The 18,327-nt window shown below is 42.5% G+C and overlaps 1 protein-coding gene across 1 annotated transcript in view; it reads left to right on the top strand.

The window, feature by feature from the left end:
• LOC126150417 (PDF receptor-like) overlaps positions 1 to 18,327 on the top strand; it is a 435,326-nt gene that overhangs the window by 355,203 nt on the left and 61,796 nt on the right. The window contains exon 9 of the mRNA XM_049915876.1: positions 17,066 to 17,135. Coding sequence (XP_049771833.1) covers positions 17,066 to 17,135 — 70 coding nt within the window. The remainder of the gene's footprint in view (positions 1 to 17,065; positions 17,136 to 18,327) is intronic.

Here is an 18,327-nt window from a genome sequence, read left to right as displayed (position 1 = left end):
GGGAAAACAAATAAAAAGTCTGATGTTTGCCGATTACATTCTGATTCTGTCAGAGACAGCAAAGGACTCTGAAGAGCAGTTGAACGGAATGAAAATGATCTTGAAAGGATGATATAAGAGGAACTTCAACAAGAACAAAACAAGTATAATGAAACGCAGTCGAATTAAATCTGGTGATTCAGAGGGCATTAGCTTAGGAAACGAGAAACGTAAAGTAGTAGATGAATTTTACTCTGAGGGCAGCAAAATAAGTGATGATGACCAAATCAGAGAGGATATAAAATGTAGACTGGCAGTGGCAAGGAAAGCATTTCCGGAAAAGATAAATTTCTTAATATGGAAAATAGATTAAGAGTTAGGAAGTATTTCCTGAAAGTACTTTACTGGAGTGTAGACATGTAAGGAAGTGAAACATAGATGATAAACAGTTTAGACAAGAAGAGAATAGAAAATTTCGAAATGTGGTGCTACAGAAGAATGCTGAGAATTAGATGGGTAGATTACATAACTAATGAGGAGGTACTGAATAGAATTGCGGAGAAGGGGAATTTGTGGCACAACTTGACTAGGAGAACGGTTGGTAGGACACGTTGTGAGGCATCAAGGGATCACCAGTTTGGTATTGGAGGGAAGCGTGGAGGGTAAAAATTGTAGAGTGAGATCAAGAGAGGAATAAACATATTCAGAAGAATATAGGTTGTAGTAGTTAGTCGGAGGTGAAGTGTTTCGCACAGGATAGAGTACCTTGGAGAGCAGCATCAAACCAGTCTTCAGACTAAAGGCAATAACAACATTTCTTGTAACAATTTCCTTCTGGTATAGTCACGGCATATTCTGTCCGTGGATACATTATTTTATTGGCAGTAAATACGTACAGAGGACGGAGATTGGAACGTCTGTTATATGTGTCATCCAGGACATCTTTTGGGTCTTATCTATCCACTGCGTTGTTGCCTGTGTGGCTGTAGCATAGGCATTTGAAATATTGTATCATGGTGGCTATAAACTATTCCCCAGAATAGCGCATTTCAACAATAAACATAATTGCTGGTAATGTTGGTATGTCGAAGGCTAACAGACAAGTTTTATGTTTCCAAAACATTTATATTTCAGTTTGCTAAAATCCATTCGAAAAGCTCTTTATCTTTATAATACAATTACTTTCAATATGTCCTCGCCCACTAACAAAATTTCAGCATCCGTGACTATGCATATTTTTTCACCATATGTGTGGGAATACACACAACTCAAATACTTTTTCGTCTTTTAACTGATTGGCTCCCTCACTTTTCATGAGTTGTGATTTGACATGGTTATTGCCAATAACGTATACATTCACATTATCCGTCTTCATAATCTGTACTTTTTAATTAATTGTTTATCCTCCACCTGTGGGTAGTGTTTACCACTATCTCTGTGGAGACTTTTGACGTATACTACACTCGGGCCAAGATCTGTCCTCTAATATCCGTTTTGAGCCGTTTGTAGTTCTGCCGAAGTTGGCTGTGACATCCCCTCCGTGATACCTTCGTTGTTCCCAACTTAGCTGTCACTTGTTGATTGTAGAGGCTTTACTGTCTTTGTTTATAGTCTTTGCTGGAATTTGCACTTGTCTTAACCTATCATGTTCAGTTCATTTCACATTTCAGGATTATTACACGAAGTGTTCATAAAATGTTGCTTTTGGTTTGTTTTTGTGGATTAGTTGTAACAGTCACATTCTTTACTTTACATATTGAGAATTAATATGAATAATTACACAGAAATGTTACAGTGAAACCTAGAGTATTCATTTGAAAGTAAGTTAAACTCATCGAAGTACTTTATTATTATGTAAAATGAAACACTGAATGCTAATAAAGAAAAAAGAATGAAGATGAGTAATAGCATCGAAAGGATGCAGGTAACACTTTTCTTGGATATATTCTGAAGATTTCAATGTTGCGGTGTTGGTAAGATATTACTAACAGTAGGAGAATTTTAGAGTACTGTGCCTTGAATATGATAGTCGTGCGGGGAAACAGTGAATCGGTAAAACAAGGAATAAAAGATTGAGTAAAAGTATCGATAAACCAATTGAGACAATCTGTTAGTATTATGTTTTGTATCTCCAATTAACGCATATGATGGTATGCAGGTCTTGTATCTGAGTGTACCAGCACAGGAACAACCACATTTGACACTTCACCAAATCGTAGAGTCTCTTAAGCATTTGTTATCGGCCACATGGAATTAGCCGAGCGGTCTAAGGCGCTGCAGTTACGGACTGTGGGGCTGATCCCGGCAGAGGTTCGAGTCGTCCCTCGGGCATGGGTGTGTGTGTTTGTCTTTAGGATAATTTAGGTTAAGTAGTGTGTAAGCTCAGGGACTGATGACCTGAGCAGTTAAGTCCCATACGATTTCACACACATTTGAACATTTTTTAATTGTTGTCGCTAGAGTAATTACACTGAAGTTACGAAAGACAGTGTATAGCGATATGCACAAACACAGTGGTGGTAATGTCGCTTACGTAAGGTAAAGATGGCAGTACGTTGGCGGAAGATGTCTTTTGAGTCACGTGATTCATGTGACAAGGTTTCTGGGGTGATTAAGGCCGCACGGCGGGAAGTACCGCTAACAGACTTCTAGCGCGAAATGGTAGTTGAAGATAGACGCATGAGACACTCCATTTTGGAAATCGTTAGAGGATTCAGTATTCCGAGATCCACAGTGTTAAGAGTATCAGATGTCAGGCAGTACCTCTCACCACAGACAAAGCAGTGTCCAACGGCCTTCATCCAACGACCGGGAGCAACGGTGTTTGTGTAGAGTTGTCATTGCTAAAAGACAAGCAACATAGCTTGAAACAAACGCAGAAATTAAGGTGGAACGTACGACGAGTGTATCCGTTAGAACAGTGAGGCGAAATTTAGCATTAATGGGCTATGGCGAAAGAAGCCTGACGTGTATTCGGCCGCGCGGAGAGATCGCGCTGTTTGAGGCACCATGTCACGGATTGGGCGGCCCCTCCCACCGGAGGTTTATTTATTTATTTATTTAATGATTTATTTAACCTGGCAAGATTAGGGCCATCAGGCCCTCTCTTACATCTAACCAGGCATTCTACTTATTTTACATTCATACGTTTTAGTAGGCATGTTAAACTACATCTAGTACAAAAAGTGAAATAAACAATTAGAAATACATACATATAGAGTTTATATACGTAGGTCATAAGTACTGTTATAATTAGACATTACTGAAGAGACAAATTTTAGATAGGAGTGCTGGCAGCAGGGAGTATGAGGGAGACTCATGGTGAAGGGACGAGAAGAATAGAGAGACATGATGAAACATAATTAAGGAAATATAAAGGAAAAGAAGATTGCGTGGCTAATAGAGATAGATGAAGAGGATTGCATCTCAGGAGCAAGATAGGAGACGCTATCTTTGCTATTTGACGGATGAGAGGATTGGCCTGGTACATTAATTTTGTGGAGAACTTTATGAAGATGATAGTAGGAAATGCTTCAACTTCATCTTAAAAGCAGCAGGAGATTGAATTCTGCGTAAGGTAAGGGGCAGTTTGTTCCAGAGGCGGACAGCGGCAACTGAGAAAGAGTTTGCAAAAGTTTTTGTTTTGTGAGTGGGCACAGTTAGGATACGAAATAAGAGTGACCTTGTGTTTCGATTATGATGGCATGACAGGTTTTTAATCTCTGAAACAAGGTACTGGGGTGCTTGCGCGACGAGGAGTCTGTGAAGTAGACATAGAGTGTGGTAGTCACGCAATTTGTCCGGCCGCAGCCACCCTAGCTCGGAGTATGAAGCACTAACATGATCATATCGGCGAATGTTGCAGGTGTAACGCGCACAGGCATTCATGGTTAGCTCTAGCCGTCATTTGTCTTCACTACTGGTGCCTTGCTGAATCACATCACAATAGTGGAGGTTCGGTAGAACGAGTGCTTGCACGAGCTGGCGTTTCAAGTCCTGTGGAAATATGTTCCGAAACTTTTTCAGAGCATAGAGACAAGCAGACGTCTTTCGGCACACTGCGACTGTATTCTCCGCCCAGTTGAGATGCTCATCCAAAGTTACACCCAAGTTCTTCACTGTTTTCTGATATGGTATTGGAGTACCGTCGAGCAGAATAGGAGGTAGCCGTTCGCGGAAATCTGAACTTACTAATTTCTGATGGGCTATTAAGATTACTTGCGTCTTTTTTGCATTTAGTTTAAGCCCCAGGTTTTTCGCCCATGTCACTACTGAAGACAGATCATCATTCATCTGAGCGATTGCAGTGTTTACGTCTTCAGGTCTGACGCTTAGGTAGAGTTGGAGGTCGTCGGCATAGAAATGATATTTACAGGAGGACAGAACCGACGAAATATCGTTGACATATAAAGAAAAGAAAAGGTTCGATTCCTCCCTCGGGAGTGGCTTTATGTCTTGTTCTTAGCATCATTTAGTTTAGTTTGTTTAATTAGTGTGTACGTCTAGGGACCGATGACCCCAGCAGTTTGGTCCCTTAGAAATTCACACATACACTCCTGGAAATTGAAATAAGAACACCGTAAATTCATTGTCCCAGGAAGGGGAAACTTTATTGACACATTCCTGGGGTCAGATACATCACATGATCACACTGACAGAACCACAGGCACATAGACACAGGCAACAGAGCATGCACAATGTCGGCACTAGTACAGTGTATATCCACCTTTCGCAGCAATGCAGGCTGCTATTCTCCCATGGAGACGATCGTAGAGATGCTGGATGTAGTCCTGTGGAACGGCTTGCCATGCCATTTCCACCTGGCGCCTCAGTTGGAGCAGCGTTCGTGCTGGACGTGCAGACCGCGTGAAACGACGCTTCATCCAGTCCCAAACATGCTCAATGGGGGACAGATCCGGAGATCTTGCTGGCCAGGGTAGTTGACTTACACCTTCTAGAGCACGTTGGGTGGCACGGGATACATGCGGACGTGCATTGTCCTGTTGGAACAGCAAGTTCCCTTGCCGGTCTAGGAATGGTAGAACGATGGGTTCGATGACGGTTTGGATGTACCGTGCACTATTCAGTGTCCCCTCGACGATCACCAGTGGTGTACGGCCAGTGTAGGAGATCGCTCCCCACACCATGATGCCGGGTGTTGGCCCTGTGTGCCTCGGTCGTATGCAGTCCTGATTGTGGCGCTCACCTGCACTGCGCCAAACACGCATACGACCATCATTGGCACCAAGGCAGAAGCGACTCTCATCGCTGAAGACGACACGTCTCCATTCGTCCCTCCATTCACGCCTGTCGCGACACCACTGGAGGCGGGCTGCACGATGTTGGGGCGTGAGCGGAAGACGGCCTAACGGTGTGCGGGACCGTAGCCCAGCTTCATGGAGACGGTTGCGAATGGTCGTCGCCGATACCCCAGGAGCAACAGTGTCCCTAATTTGCTGGGAAGTGGCGGTGCAGTCCCCTACGGCACTGCGTAGGATCCTACGGTCTTGGCGTGCATCCGTGCGTCGCTGCGGTCCGGTCCCAGGTCGACGGGCACGTGCACCTTCCACCGACCACTGGCGACAACATCGATGTACTGTGGAGACCTCACGCCCCACGTGTTGAGCAATTCGGCGGTACGTCCACCCGGCCTCCCGCATGCCCACTATACGCCCTCGCTCAAAGTCCGTCAACTGCACATACGGTTCACGTCCACGCTGTCGCGGCATGCTACCAGTGTTAAAGACTGCGATGGAGCTCCGTATGCCACGGCAAACTGGCTGACACTGACGGCGGCGGTGCACAAATGCTGCGCAGCTAGCGCCATTCGACGGCCAACACCGCGGTTCCTGGTGTGTCCGCTGTGCCGTGCGTGTGATCATTGCTTGTACAGCCCTCTCGCAGTGTCCGGAGCAAGTATGGTGGGTCTGACACACCGGTGTCAATGTGTTCTTTTTTCCATTTCCAGGAGTGTATTTGCTGACGCGTGTTCCTTTGCTAACAACACGACATCGCCTGCAGCGCCTCTGCTGGGCTGGTGGCCGTATCGGTTGGACTCTAGACGACTGTAAAACCGTGGCCTGGTTAGATGAGTCCCAATATCAGTTGATAATAGCTGATGATAGGTTTAGAGTGTGGCACATACCCCATCGAAGCTACGTAACTCCGGTGTCAGCAAGACACTGCGCATGATGGTGGTGTCTCCATAATTATGTGGAGTGTGTTTACTTTGAATGGATCGTGTCTTCTGGTCCAACTGAAACGATCATTGACGGGATTATTTTGGTTGTTTTGGTTATTTGGAGACTATTTGCTGCAATTCAGGGACATCATGTCCCCACACCACGATGGAATTTTTATGAGTCACATGGCGCCATGTCACCGGACCACTTCGCAATTCGTTTGAAGAACATTGTGGACAGTTCAAGCGAATGATGTGACCACCCACATCACCCGACATTAATTCCATGAATAGTTTATGGGAGGTAATCGAGTGGTTAGGTGGTGCAGAAAATCCAGCACCTGGAAGACTTTCGTAAGTGTGTGCCTACAGAGGCAGCATGGCCCAATATTTCTGCAGGAGAATTCCAGCGACCTGTTGAGTCCATGCCACGTCGAACTGCTGCACTACACCGGGCAAGGGGAGGTCTGAAGCCGTATTAGAAGGTATGCCATGGCTTTCATCACCTCAGTGTAATACAGGTACTCAAATCCATTTACTAAACATATTTATAAAACACTGAATTAGATGTCCCCTAGAAAATGCTTATAATTAAATACAGCACTTTTCCTTATATAGCTGGATGATGTAGAATTCTTGCGGTTTGGTTGTTTCAGCTTATTCCCAGTTGATGGTAAGAAAGATTCTCAAAAGGGAAAATTTATTTTTTCTCGTAACAGAGAAAGATCTCCTTAACTGAAGCCCTCTTCTTAGTATTCTCCTTCTCCTTCTTGTCTCTTTGTGTGGTCTCGGTGCTAGGTCACCACGTTTGTTGACAAAGTTGGCATGCTTAGCTTAAGAGTCAACTGGATGCCCTTCATGTCGCCACCTCATTACCCACGAGAACGGAATATGTTGCCTGAATAGTCTGCGTTTTGTGTTATTCTTACGAAATGTTAGATAAAGTTTGATAAATTATGGTGCATCCGGTAATGACTTGGGTACCAACCCGGTATTCACCCTTTCGGATGTGGGAAACCGCCTAAAAACCTAGGCTGGACGGCACTCGGACCCTCGTCGTTAGTTCACCTAACTGATTCACATCTCGCCGTTCTGGAAGCTGCTATCCTGGCGGGTTTCTTAACTTACAACCATTATCAGAATAGGAGCTACAAATCCTCGTGCACCATTCTGACTCACAGAGAATTTTTTTTGTGTCTAAAAACAAACATTTCATAACTATGCACAAGAACAATGTTTCAGTTGGCGAGGAATAAGAATATTTATTTTATTTTCATCAAAACACAACTCGACTGCTCATAATAAAGATGCGAAATGAAAACAAACTTGGTGCTAATAGCCTAAATATTACGAAAGGTATTTTTTTTGTGTCTAAAAACAAACATTTCATAACTATGTACAAGAAAAATGTTTCAGTTGGCGAGGAATAAGATTATTTATTTTATTTTCATCAAAACACAACTCGACTGCTCATAATAAAGATGCAAAATGAAAACAAACTTGGTGCAAATAGCCTAAAAATTACGAAAGGTAAAGAGAAGATTGTTCAGCGTGAGTGTTCCAGCAAACAAAGCGAAAGACTGAGGTACTTACTGGGAAAAACTAAAATGTTGCGAAAAACCTTGTACACAATTTTATGACAAAAACTAAAATTTTCGGATGTATATATCCCGTACCATGAATGACGTTCTAGAAACTTTCAGACTTTCTAGTATTGAAAGCTGCGTGCGGTTTCTCTTATTTTAGAACGATGTAGAACCTGCAGCAGCTGTATAATAAATATTTCGTAGGATAAATTTACCTTTTATTTATTTTTTTATTTCAGTTTCTTTCCATTACATGGAGAACGTGCACACAGCCGATACGCTGATGGAAACAGTTCTGTAGATTAGTTTTTCAGTGTTACTCGTAACCATTGCTCGAACAACATCCAGCAGCGTTTCACCTACATTCCTTTCTGACAGCCTCGGCGACAGGCCACTCTTGGGAGAAAGTTCACAATTTACATTTGACATTCAAAAGAGACGGTTCATTCGTCTTTTACTAATGAGATGACTTCTGCTGATAACCACCTGTCCATCAGTGTAGATGTTTTTTACAACCTCCTTTAATAACTGAGCTTGATGTTCAAGTTAGTAGATACGAGTTATATTCCTATGAATAATGAGAGCGCCAGTTAAATACGAGGATTGTAGCAAAAGTAAGAGCCGTTTCGAAATATGGGCACCTGAGCTTTGCAAATGCACGCGAAGTATCTTCTAATGGTGGCTTTCCACACACGCCATTACGGCAGCTTCCGCTTGCGTGAATGTTTACGTACGTGAGCTTAACCCTAGAAAACTAGAGGGAGGAAAACGTTGCATTGTTACTAAATCACCGTGAAGAGTATTAGTCCAAATTTATTCAAAAAAAGTCATAATTTATACGTTACGCGTTATTAATCACAGTTATTATATCTCCAATGGGGTATACCGCTTACCAGACAAAGTCCGAAACGTCCTGTTTTGTAACTTACTGCCAAAGTAAATTTTACAACGGTTTTCTAACGTAGAGTGAATGGCTGATCCGATAGAAAATGCTTCCGAGTCTGGAATGTAGTATCTGTTGTGGTCGTCAGTCCAGAGACTGGTTTGATGCAGCTCTCCATGCTACTCCTTCCTGTGCAAGTTTCCTCATCTCCGAGTAACAACTGCAACTTACCTCTTCCCCAATCTGCTTAGTGTATTCATCTTGGTCTCCCTCTACCGTTTTTACCCTCCATGCTTCCCTCCAGTACTAAATTGGTGATCCCTTGATGCCTCAGACCATGTCCTACCAACCGATCCCTTCTCCTGGTCATGTTGTGCCACAAATTTCTCTTCGCCCCAATTCTATTCAGTATCCCCACATTAATTACGTGATCAACCCACCTAATCTTCGGCATTCTTCTGTAGCACCACTTTTCGAAAGCTTCTCTTCTCTTCCTGTCTAATCTATTTATCGTACATGTTTGACTTCAATACGTGGCTAAACTCGATACAAATACTTTTTGAAAATACTTTCTGACACCTAATTCTATACTAGATGGTAACAAACCACTCCTCTTCAGAAACGCTTTCCTTGCCATAGCCAGTCTACATTTTATTTCGACCATCATCAGTTATATTGCTCCGCAAACAGCAAAATTCATTTACTACTTTAAGCGTCTCATTCACTACTCTAATTCCCTCAGCATCACTTGATTTCATTTGACTACATTCCTTTATCTTCATTTTGCTTTTGTTGATGTTCATCTTATATCCTCCTTTCAAGACACTGTCCATTCCGATCAGCTGCACTTCCAGGTCCTTTCCTGCCTTTGAAAGAATTACAGTGTCACCAGCAAACCTCAAAGATTTTATTTCTTGCCCCTGAACTTTAATTCCTACTACAAATTTTCTGAAATACACACTATTATTAGTTTCTTTAACGCAATTTCAGCCAGTGCAATGACTTTCCTCCAGAGACCATGTGCTGAACAGAACTTTTTTTTGCAAAAATGTCAATGGGTGACAAAACATGGGTCGTTCGTGTTACACAGTTCTTGGAATGGAGGCATTCTCGATCCTCCAAAAAACTGAAATCCAGCAAACAGTTCCATCACGGAAAAACATTTGCAATATTTTTGGGAACAGGCAAGGACTTTCATTTGTCTATGGTTTGGGAAGCAAAGACAGTGCAGACATTTATTGTGAGATCGTAAAGAAATTCTTGCGAGCATTCCAAAACAAAATGCGTCGCCTGCCCATTAGAGACTTCGTTTTTCAGCACGACAATGCCGGACCCCATGCGCCCCTTTGCACTGATGATCTGATTGTATCGAACAAGCGGAACAATTTCATCACCCAGCTCATAGCCCTGACGCAGCGCCTTGTGACTATCGTTTGATCTTGCAGTTGAAGAAAGCATCTTGCCCATCAGCGCTGCCAAAAAGATGTCGATATGAACACCTCAGTACAGTGCTGGTTAAGAAATCACGTGACAGATTTCTCTGAGAATTTATTTCTGAAGTTGGCGTCTTATTTCAATTGTTTTAGCTTAAGTAAATTACTTTCTTAATTCCGTTGGCGTGCGATGATAACTATTGTTACACCTCTCTCGCAGCAGCATAGGCCATCTGTGATATCGGACGCTATCACGAAACGTCTGCTGTAAAGCACTTAAAAGGAAAATGGATCATCAACAATAGGTTGTAGCGGACACGTTGTAAATACGTGACGACTTGTTAATGTATCCTATTTGTTAGCTTTTTAGTAATTATTCACCACTTTGCGGTGGCTACAAAGCGTAATCGCAGTAGTCCAACCACTAATGAAGAAAAATTACACAGTTATTAGAACAGCCCAAACTACGTAGTGTTCACCAACACGTCGAGAAAAGATAGAGCTTTCACTAACAAAAATCTGTGTTTTAATAGCCGGCCGCAGTGGCCGTGCGGTTCTGTCGCTGCAGTCCGGAACCGCGGGACTGCTACGGTCGCAGGTTCGAATCCTGCCTCGGGCATGGGTGTGTGTGATGTCCTTAGGTTAGTTAGGTTTAAGTAGTTCAAAGTTCTAGGGGAGTTATGACCTAAGATGTTGAGTCCCATTGTGCTCAGAGCCATTTGAACCATTTGAGCCATCTGTGATTTAATAACTTCGTCAACAAGCAAATCGTTAAATATATCAAATATGAAATAGGTGAAAGGTGGACAAAAGAGCGTGCTTTATCAAAAATTCACGCAAATCATTTTCGGCTATTAGGGTAGTTCAGGACCATTATGTACTCAACGATGTGAAATTAGTGAGGTTACAGCTCAAAACAAAACATCTCAGCATAAAAATTACTAACCTCGTTAGGTGAAATATACTGAGTTTCACCCCAACCTTCGATTAAAATATGGTACACAGTTAAGTAAACGGGTAAAAGCAACTTTATTCTGCTACAAAAATATATAAAACATATAGAAAAGATTAAAAGTAGTACCAAGCGATACCAGAAATGTATGTCAAGTACCAAAAGAGGTTTCCGGCAAGAAGTAGAAATTATCACAATATTACACTAATATAGTCACAGATCTCAATACTTGGTGCAAAGAAATAAACAAAAAGCGGTATAAAGAAGCTTCAGTTGAAGTGGTTGTCTTCCTCTTCAGCTTTGAAACATTGTTCATTAGCCCAAACATCACAAAATACACAGATGAGCCAGAACATTATGACCACCGACCTATTATCGATATAAACACCACCAGGCGACAGCAGCGTCATGTGTCGAGGAATGACTGCTGGTCAGACTCACGCACGCTGCATGTAGTATCAGTGAGCTTGCTCTCCGCGAGTAGACCGGGGAAGGCACCTGATCTATCTGAGTTTGACCGAGTGCAGATTGTGACTGTCCACAGCCTCGGCAAGAGCATTTCGGATACTGCACGACTTGCCGGGTACTCGAGGAGTATAATGTTGCTTAAAATCCGTCTTGATTGCAAAAAAAATTTTTATTATTCATATGACCGGTTTCGGTTCATTCAGAACCATCTTCAGATCTGATATTTCAGTTACAGGAGTAACCCGTCCAAATCCAGCAACTTTCACATGCTACGTCACATATGTGAAAGTTGCTGGATTTGGACGGGTTACTCCTGTAACTGAAATATCAGATCTGAAGATGGTTCTGGATGAACCGAAACCGGTCATATGAATAATAAAAATTTTTTCACATGCTACGTCACATATGTGAAAGTTGCTGGATTTGGACGGGTTACTCCTGTACTCCTGTAACTCCAGCAACTTTCACATGCTACGTCACATATGTGACGTAGCATGTGAAAGTTGCTGGATTTGGACGGGTTACTCCTGTAACTGAAATATCAGATCTGAAGATGGTTCTGAATGAACCGAAACCGGTCATATGAACAATAAAAAAATTTTTTGCAATCAAGACGGATTTTAAGCAACATTATAAAATGGCTGATTGCTGTTATCCCATAAGACATTATGTCTGTTTTTGCAAAATACTCGAGGAGTGCTGTGGGGAGAGCCTTCAGCACGTGACGGGAAACGGGTGAAACAACGTACAGGTGTCGTGGGATTAGCCGACCACCCTTCATTACTGATGTAGGACGTCGTAAGTTGAGCAGTCTTGAAAGCTAAGAAACTCAGCCCTGTGGCGGAAGTAACACCATACTTTAATGTTGTGCAGAGTACAAGTGTGTCTGAACACACAGTGCACCGAACATTCCTGATGATGATCTTCCACAGCCAACGGCCTGCGTATGTACCAATGTTAACACCACATCAGCAACTGCGACTGAGATGGGCAAGTGACCATTGGCAGTGGACCTTAACGCAGTGGCAGTGCGTTGCATGGTCTGATGAATTCCAGTACCTTCATCGTCATACCGGTGGAAAGGCGCGAATCCGTCGTCTTCCAGGAGAACAATTCCTTGACACCTTTACTGTGGGATGGAGACAAGCCGGCGGCGGCTACATTATTCTCTGAGGAACATTTACATGAGTATTCATGGGTCCTGTGGAGTTCGTGTAAGGCACCATGGCAGCCAAGGAATGTCGTACACTGGTTACAGACTGTATACACCCCTTCTTGACGATTATGTTTCATCAGTGTCGCATGTAACAAGGCCAAGCGCAATGGGGAGTTCCAGTTGATGTGCTGCCCCCCCTCCTCAACTCCCCCCCCTTCACCAACTCGCCAGATCTGAATCCGATCGAACACATCTGGGACATGATTAAACTTGGCGTCAGAGCTCATCGCTACATTCACCGGAATTTACGGAAATTAGCTGACTTGTTTGTGCAGATGTGGTGCCAACTCCCTCCAGCAGTCTACCAAGTCCTCACTGCTTCCATGCCACGACTCGTCGTTGTTGTTATCCGAGCCAAAGGTGGAGTTACCGACTGTTAGGTAGATAGTCATAGTGTTTTGGTTGATCATTGTAGATGATGGACGCAACCACCACTCGATAATGAATGCTATGCATCCAGAATCAGATTTCTCACTCTGCAGCGGAGGGTGCGCTGATATAAAACTTCCTGGCAGATTAAAACTGTGTGCCCGACAGAGACTCGAACTCGGGGCCTTTGCCTTTCGCGGGCACACAGTTTTAATCTGCCAGGAATTTTGAATGCTATGCATGCTTCATCGGTGTGTACTTCGCCAGATGAGGTCTATAAACCTTGCTTTTTCAATTTTTGGAGCAGATCTTGATATTACAACTGCCGTATTGTGTTTCTTCGCCTTATTTGCTGCTAGGGCCTTTTGGTTTTTCGCCATAAAATTGTTTCGTTTTCAGTTTTCCTTTTTTATTTCTTTTTCCTGCTCTTTCTTCACTTTGCAAATAATTTTTGTATGGGGAGTACGTCAATACTGCTGTTTTATCCTTCATCAACTTGGTCTTTCTTTGGTGTAACCATTAGAAGCTTTGGTGACATAAGGAACGACGATGACCTACCAGAAGTTCCCGCAACCATAATCAATTTCTTTGATGTCATTTCAGAGGTTAGAATATCATTTTGAAGCTCTGGAAATATTTCGGTTGTAATGCATCGAGAAATTTTGTCTTGGAGCACAATGTCTTGAGGGACGTCTTCTTGAATGTCTCTGCCACTCTTCCTCTGGTGGCGCTTTGCCATGTGGTTCTCTTTTGTTATTTTTTTAATGTGCCCATTTTTGGCCCACTTGGTGTGCCCGACTTTTTCCCACACAGCGTATGGGTCTGGAACGTTATCATTCACATTACGTTCATCATAGAGCATTAAAATTCACTGAAAAATCTGGTTAATCAAATTATTTGCCTGTTCAATTCAGGTAATTTTTCTCTTCAAATCTCTGTTCTAAGAAACGCAAACATCGGAAAAAGTATCCGCAAAAAAGTGGGAGGGGGGCTGTAAGGAAAAGGAACAGACATCCGCTGATCACGATTATCAACAACTCCCCGAAATGGCGAATGTTTGTTGTTATCACAATAAGATCAGTACTTGTTACAGAAATGTGGAATGTCAGGTTGAGCCGCGTACACTGTTTTATCCAACTCTTCCCTAATAAAGAGACCATTGCATATTCGTACATTAAAATCGTAATTGGTACTACACACACGATGCGGTTAGTGCCTCCATTTAGGTGGGAACTGTGCCGAAAAGTAGGTTATATCTATTGTGATACTGGGTCCGTTTCTCATTTTATTTTTTAAATGGTACATATTCCTTAAAAGGGACCCTCGTACTTATGAGGAACTCGAATCTCGTAGTAAAAGTGGTTGAGTTTAATGGAAACGAAAGTAATTTTTTTTTCAATCCAGAAATTAGCCACTGAGATACATCACTCGGATCGTGACTCTTACTTCTGCAAGGGCTGGGGCGCGGAGCAAGAGACTTTAGCTCGCGCCGTTGGGCGGCAGCTGTCAATACCTCCAGCCTGACGCCCCCCCCCCCCCCCTATCTAAGCCGACTGCGAACTCATTAGACATTCCGGAGCACTGCCTAACTTACGCTGGGCTCGCCACAAACTTGCTCGCCCAGCGACACGTTGTTAGGTGTTTGGAGCACAGTCTGCATCTACATAAGCAGGAGGCTGCGTTATCCTTCGGTAGTAGCACCACCTCTGTCCGATTCTGTTATCCACAATTTTACCACTTTCTTAATATGTAAAGCTTCCAGATTCTTCGTATTTTCTTTCTTCTGTTTCATATCGAATGAAGTGATCCAATGGTTAAGGCAGTCGAAGCTTATTTGGAAGGACGGAAGGAGGTTAAATCTTCTTTCAGGCTTGAACATTTTAGTTTCCTTTGGCTTCTTTAAATCACTTAAGGCAAAATTCGTTCCTATGGAAAGGAAACGATCATTTTTATTCCCCATGATTCCCCAATAAGAGTTTGTCATTGGTACGTTAGACCGCAAAATTCTTTCTTCTAACGTGACTTTCTTTGTTCGTTGACCACTCGTCGTCTTCGGTACCACTCTGGTTAAGCTAAATCAGCAGAAGGAATAAAAACATTAATGTTAGGCAAATATAAATCGTAATTCTGTCGCAGATACAGTGGACTTGCTGAATCTGTTGGAGGGAATGGATGGTTTGTTGAAAAGAGGTTTTCAAATGAATATTAACAAAACTAAAAAGGTCTGTAAACAGAATTTTCAAATGAACATCTACAAAAGTAAAACGTCAATTAGGGCCATTGAATGGGATCGACTTAAATCAGCCGGCCGCGGTGGTCTAGCGGTTCTGGCGCTGCAGTCCGGAACCGCGGGACTGCTACGGTCGCAGGTTCGAATCCTGCCTCGGGCATGGGTGTGTGTGCTGTCCTTAGGTTAGTTAGGTTTAAGTAGTTCTAAGTTCTAGGGGACTTATGACCTAAGATGTTGAGTCCCATAGTGCTCAGAGCCATTTGAACTTAAATCAGGCGATACTAAGATAATTAGATTAGGATTAGAGATAGATAATATTTCCTATTTGGGTAACAAGAAACTAAGGAAACCGAAGTACAAAACATATAAAATATAAGACAGTCAAAACATAAGACAGAAAATTAACTTATGAATTAGGAAGTCTTTTATAAAACTGTGGCGGGTGGTTATAATTTAAGCGCAGCTACTCGCAGTGCCCCATTGTGGGCTTTAATTATCGTATGGCAGCGAAACTTGGTAAATGCGTTAATGCGGAATCGATTTACGCTGTAAAAAGGTAATTCCAATTTTGACTTCCTGGTGCAAATCTGACGCTGTGAATGCGGGAAAGACGTATAGAAATATTTTCGTATGTAACAGATTAGGGATGGGATTTGGGCAGAAAAGACCAAACAAGTCAGCAAAGCATAATGCTGATGTTCTTATTAATCAGCGTAATTTATACAGTTTATGCAATGTGAGCATTGGAGACGTCCAAGAGACACAGTACAGTGCGAGCTTAGCACATGGTGGATCTAATTTTTTCTAGCGAAAACTGGTTCCGCATTAGGGTATACGTTAAGCTTCTCTGCCACGGGATTATTACAGTTCACACTGTACTTCTGTGAGTAGCTGCATTATAATTATAGCCGTCCGGTATTTATCCTAACCGAAGCCTCTTACGGAAGCGAAACGTGAACAATAAGTGAACGACAAGTGAAGAGAAAATTTTAAAATTGGTTGCTACAGAGGAGTGCTGAACACTGGATGGATGAATAGGGTAACTAATGAAGTACTGACTCGAAATGGGGAGAAAAGGGATCTGCAGTACAAACGTGCAATATTTAGTCTCCGTTACCAAGTTAATAACAGTTCCACATTTCTTCTAGAAACTAGCCTTTCGTTCACAGCTACGCATTTAGTACCTAATCAGTTTCCAGTATTTTCTATTTGTTGTAAATCCAGTTTCCTTCTGTCCGCTATTCCTGTCTAACAGAGGTACATTTATCAATGACTATCCCCTACTTATCCAGTAACTTTCCGCAGTCAGCCGCCTAACGTTCTTTTCTGCTAATGAAAATGTACATTTTTAGTAGTATAGATATTATTTTCGAGATTTGAAAAGCACAGCACGATCGCCCTTTTCCAATTTCAAATTTACTCGTGTTCGTTCAAAATAAATAGAAACATTGGGCTACCAGTTTGTGCACGTCTCCTTCCTTGCTTTCTTGTAACGCAAAAGTTTCATACATGTGATAGAGAAGTTCCGTGTATGTCGCTTTGCAGCATTACTTCTGTGTGGTGAACTGATAAAGACGTATGCTCCTAAGTACTAAGATTATTTCGTAATATCGTCTCACAAATTCAATAATATCTTATGACACCCTAGTTCCCTTCCTAAAAAAATTTAGATACAATACATAAGTTAAAATATTCCTCGAAGAATGTCGATTAAAAATTCACTGCGCCGTTTTCTCTTATACTTTTTCTGTTTGTTAACGTTGGACAGGTGCTGGTGGGGCTACAACCTCACGCCATACTTCTGGATACTCGAGGGACCTCGCCTTGGTGTTATAGTGGTGAGTAGCATTTCATCACCTCCTCTGTGCCGTTTAGTTCGAGCTCTGATTATTGAAAATTCTCAGTAATACTAATTCCTATATCTGTGAAATTTCTACGTACATCTAATCAGGGAGTATTAAGACGGAGAACTGAATCTTAAATTTGTACCACCAGTACAATTACCACAAATGTTCCCTTTTTGCCTTCTATACAGCAACAAGGACGTCAAAACTAAGAGCGCAATAAGAGTTCTGCTGTTAAACGAAGGGGAAGGATTGTTCAAGTTGAATGAATACAATTAAGGACTCTAGGAGATGGAAGAACTGACTCACGTGATAGAATTAGAAATGGGATTTAACATGAAAGACATACAGGATCCACTTTTAAACTCAGAGCCTAAAGGAGCATTAGAAGACATGCTATCAAAACAGGAGTAGGAACAGATGCCATCACTATGGAATTTTTAAATTAATTAGTTAATGTTGCACTCAAACAACAATTCAAGCTCGCATACAGCGTCAAAGAGACTGGAGACATGTCATCAGACTTCTGGAAAAATATCATCCACACAATCGTGAAGGTAGCTGTGGTGTCACCGCCAGACACCACACTTGCTTGGTGGTAGCTTTAAATCGGCCGCGGTCCATTAGTACATGTCGGACCCGCGTGTCGCCACTGTCAGTAACTGCAGACCGAGCGCCACCACACGGCAGGCCTAGAGAGACGGACTAGCACTCGCCCCAGTTGTACGACGACTTTGCTAGCGACTACACTGACGAAGCCTTTCTCTCATTTGCCGAGAGACAGTTAGAATAGCCTTCAGCTAAGTCCATGACTACGACCTAGCCAGGCGCCATTAGCCTTACAGTGCTTGTAATTAAAGTCTCATTTGTATCGTCAAGAGCAATGTACCACAATGATGGATTAAAGATAAGTATTATACAAGCTACGTACTTTTCTTTATAGCATTAATTACGTATCCTGTTCCAGAATTCACGCCAGTCGGCGTAAGTTGACGCGTGCCCTTTCGGTATCTCCGCCTTGTGTCTAGACTGTCTTGTCTGGACACAACAGTAGCTAAGGTAGATAAGCCCGAGAACTAATACACAATCAAGATAACGTCTCCTGAACCAAGTTGCTGACAAAAAGAATACACTGAAGAATCTGTTAGACAACGTGATCAGTTTACCCTCCGGAGTGGCTGGTCTA

The sequence above is a fragment of the Schistocerca cancellata genome, chromosome 2, assembly GCF_023864275.1.
Source record: "Schistocerca cancellata isolate TAMUIC-IGC-003103 chromosome 2, iqSchCanc2.1, whole genome shotgun sequence".
Taxonomy (NCBI): Eukaryota; Metazoa; Arthropoda; class Insecta; order Orthoptera; family Acrididae; genus Schistocerca; species Schistocerca cancellata.
Note: the sequence above shows the minus strand (reverse complement) of the source record. Positions and strands in the feature narration are given on the sequence as shown.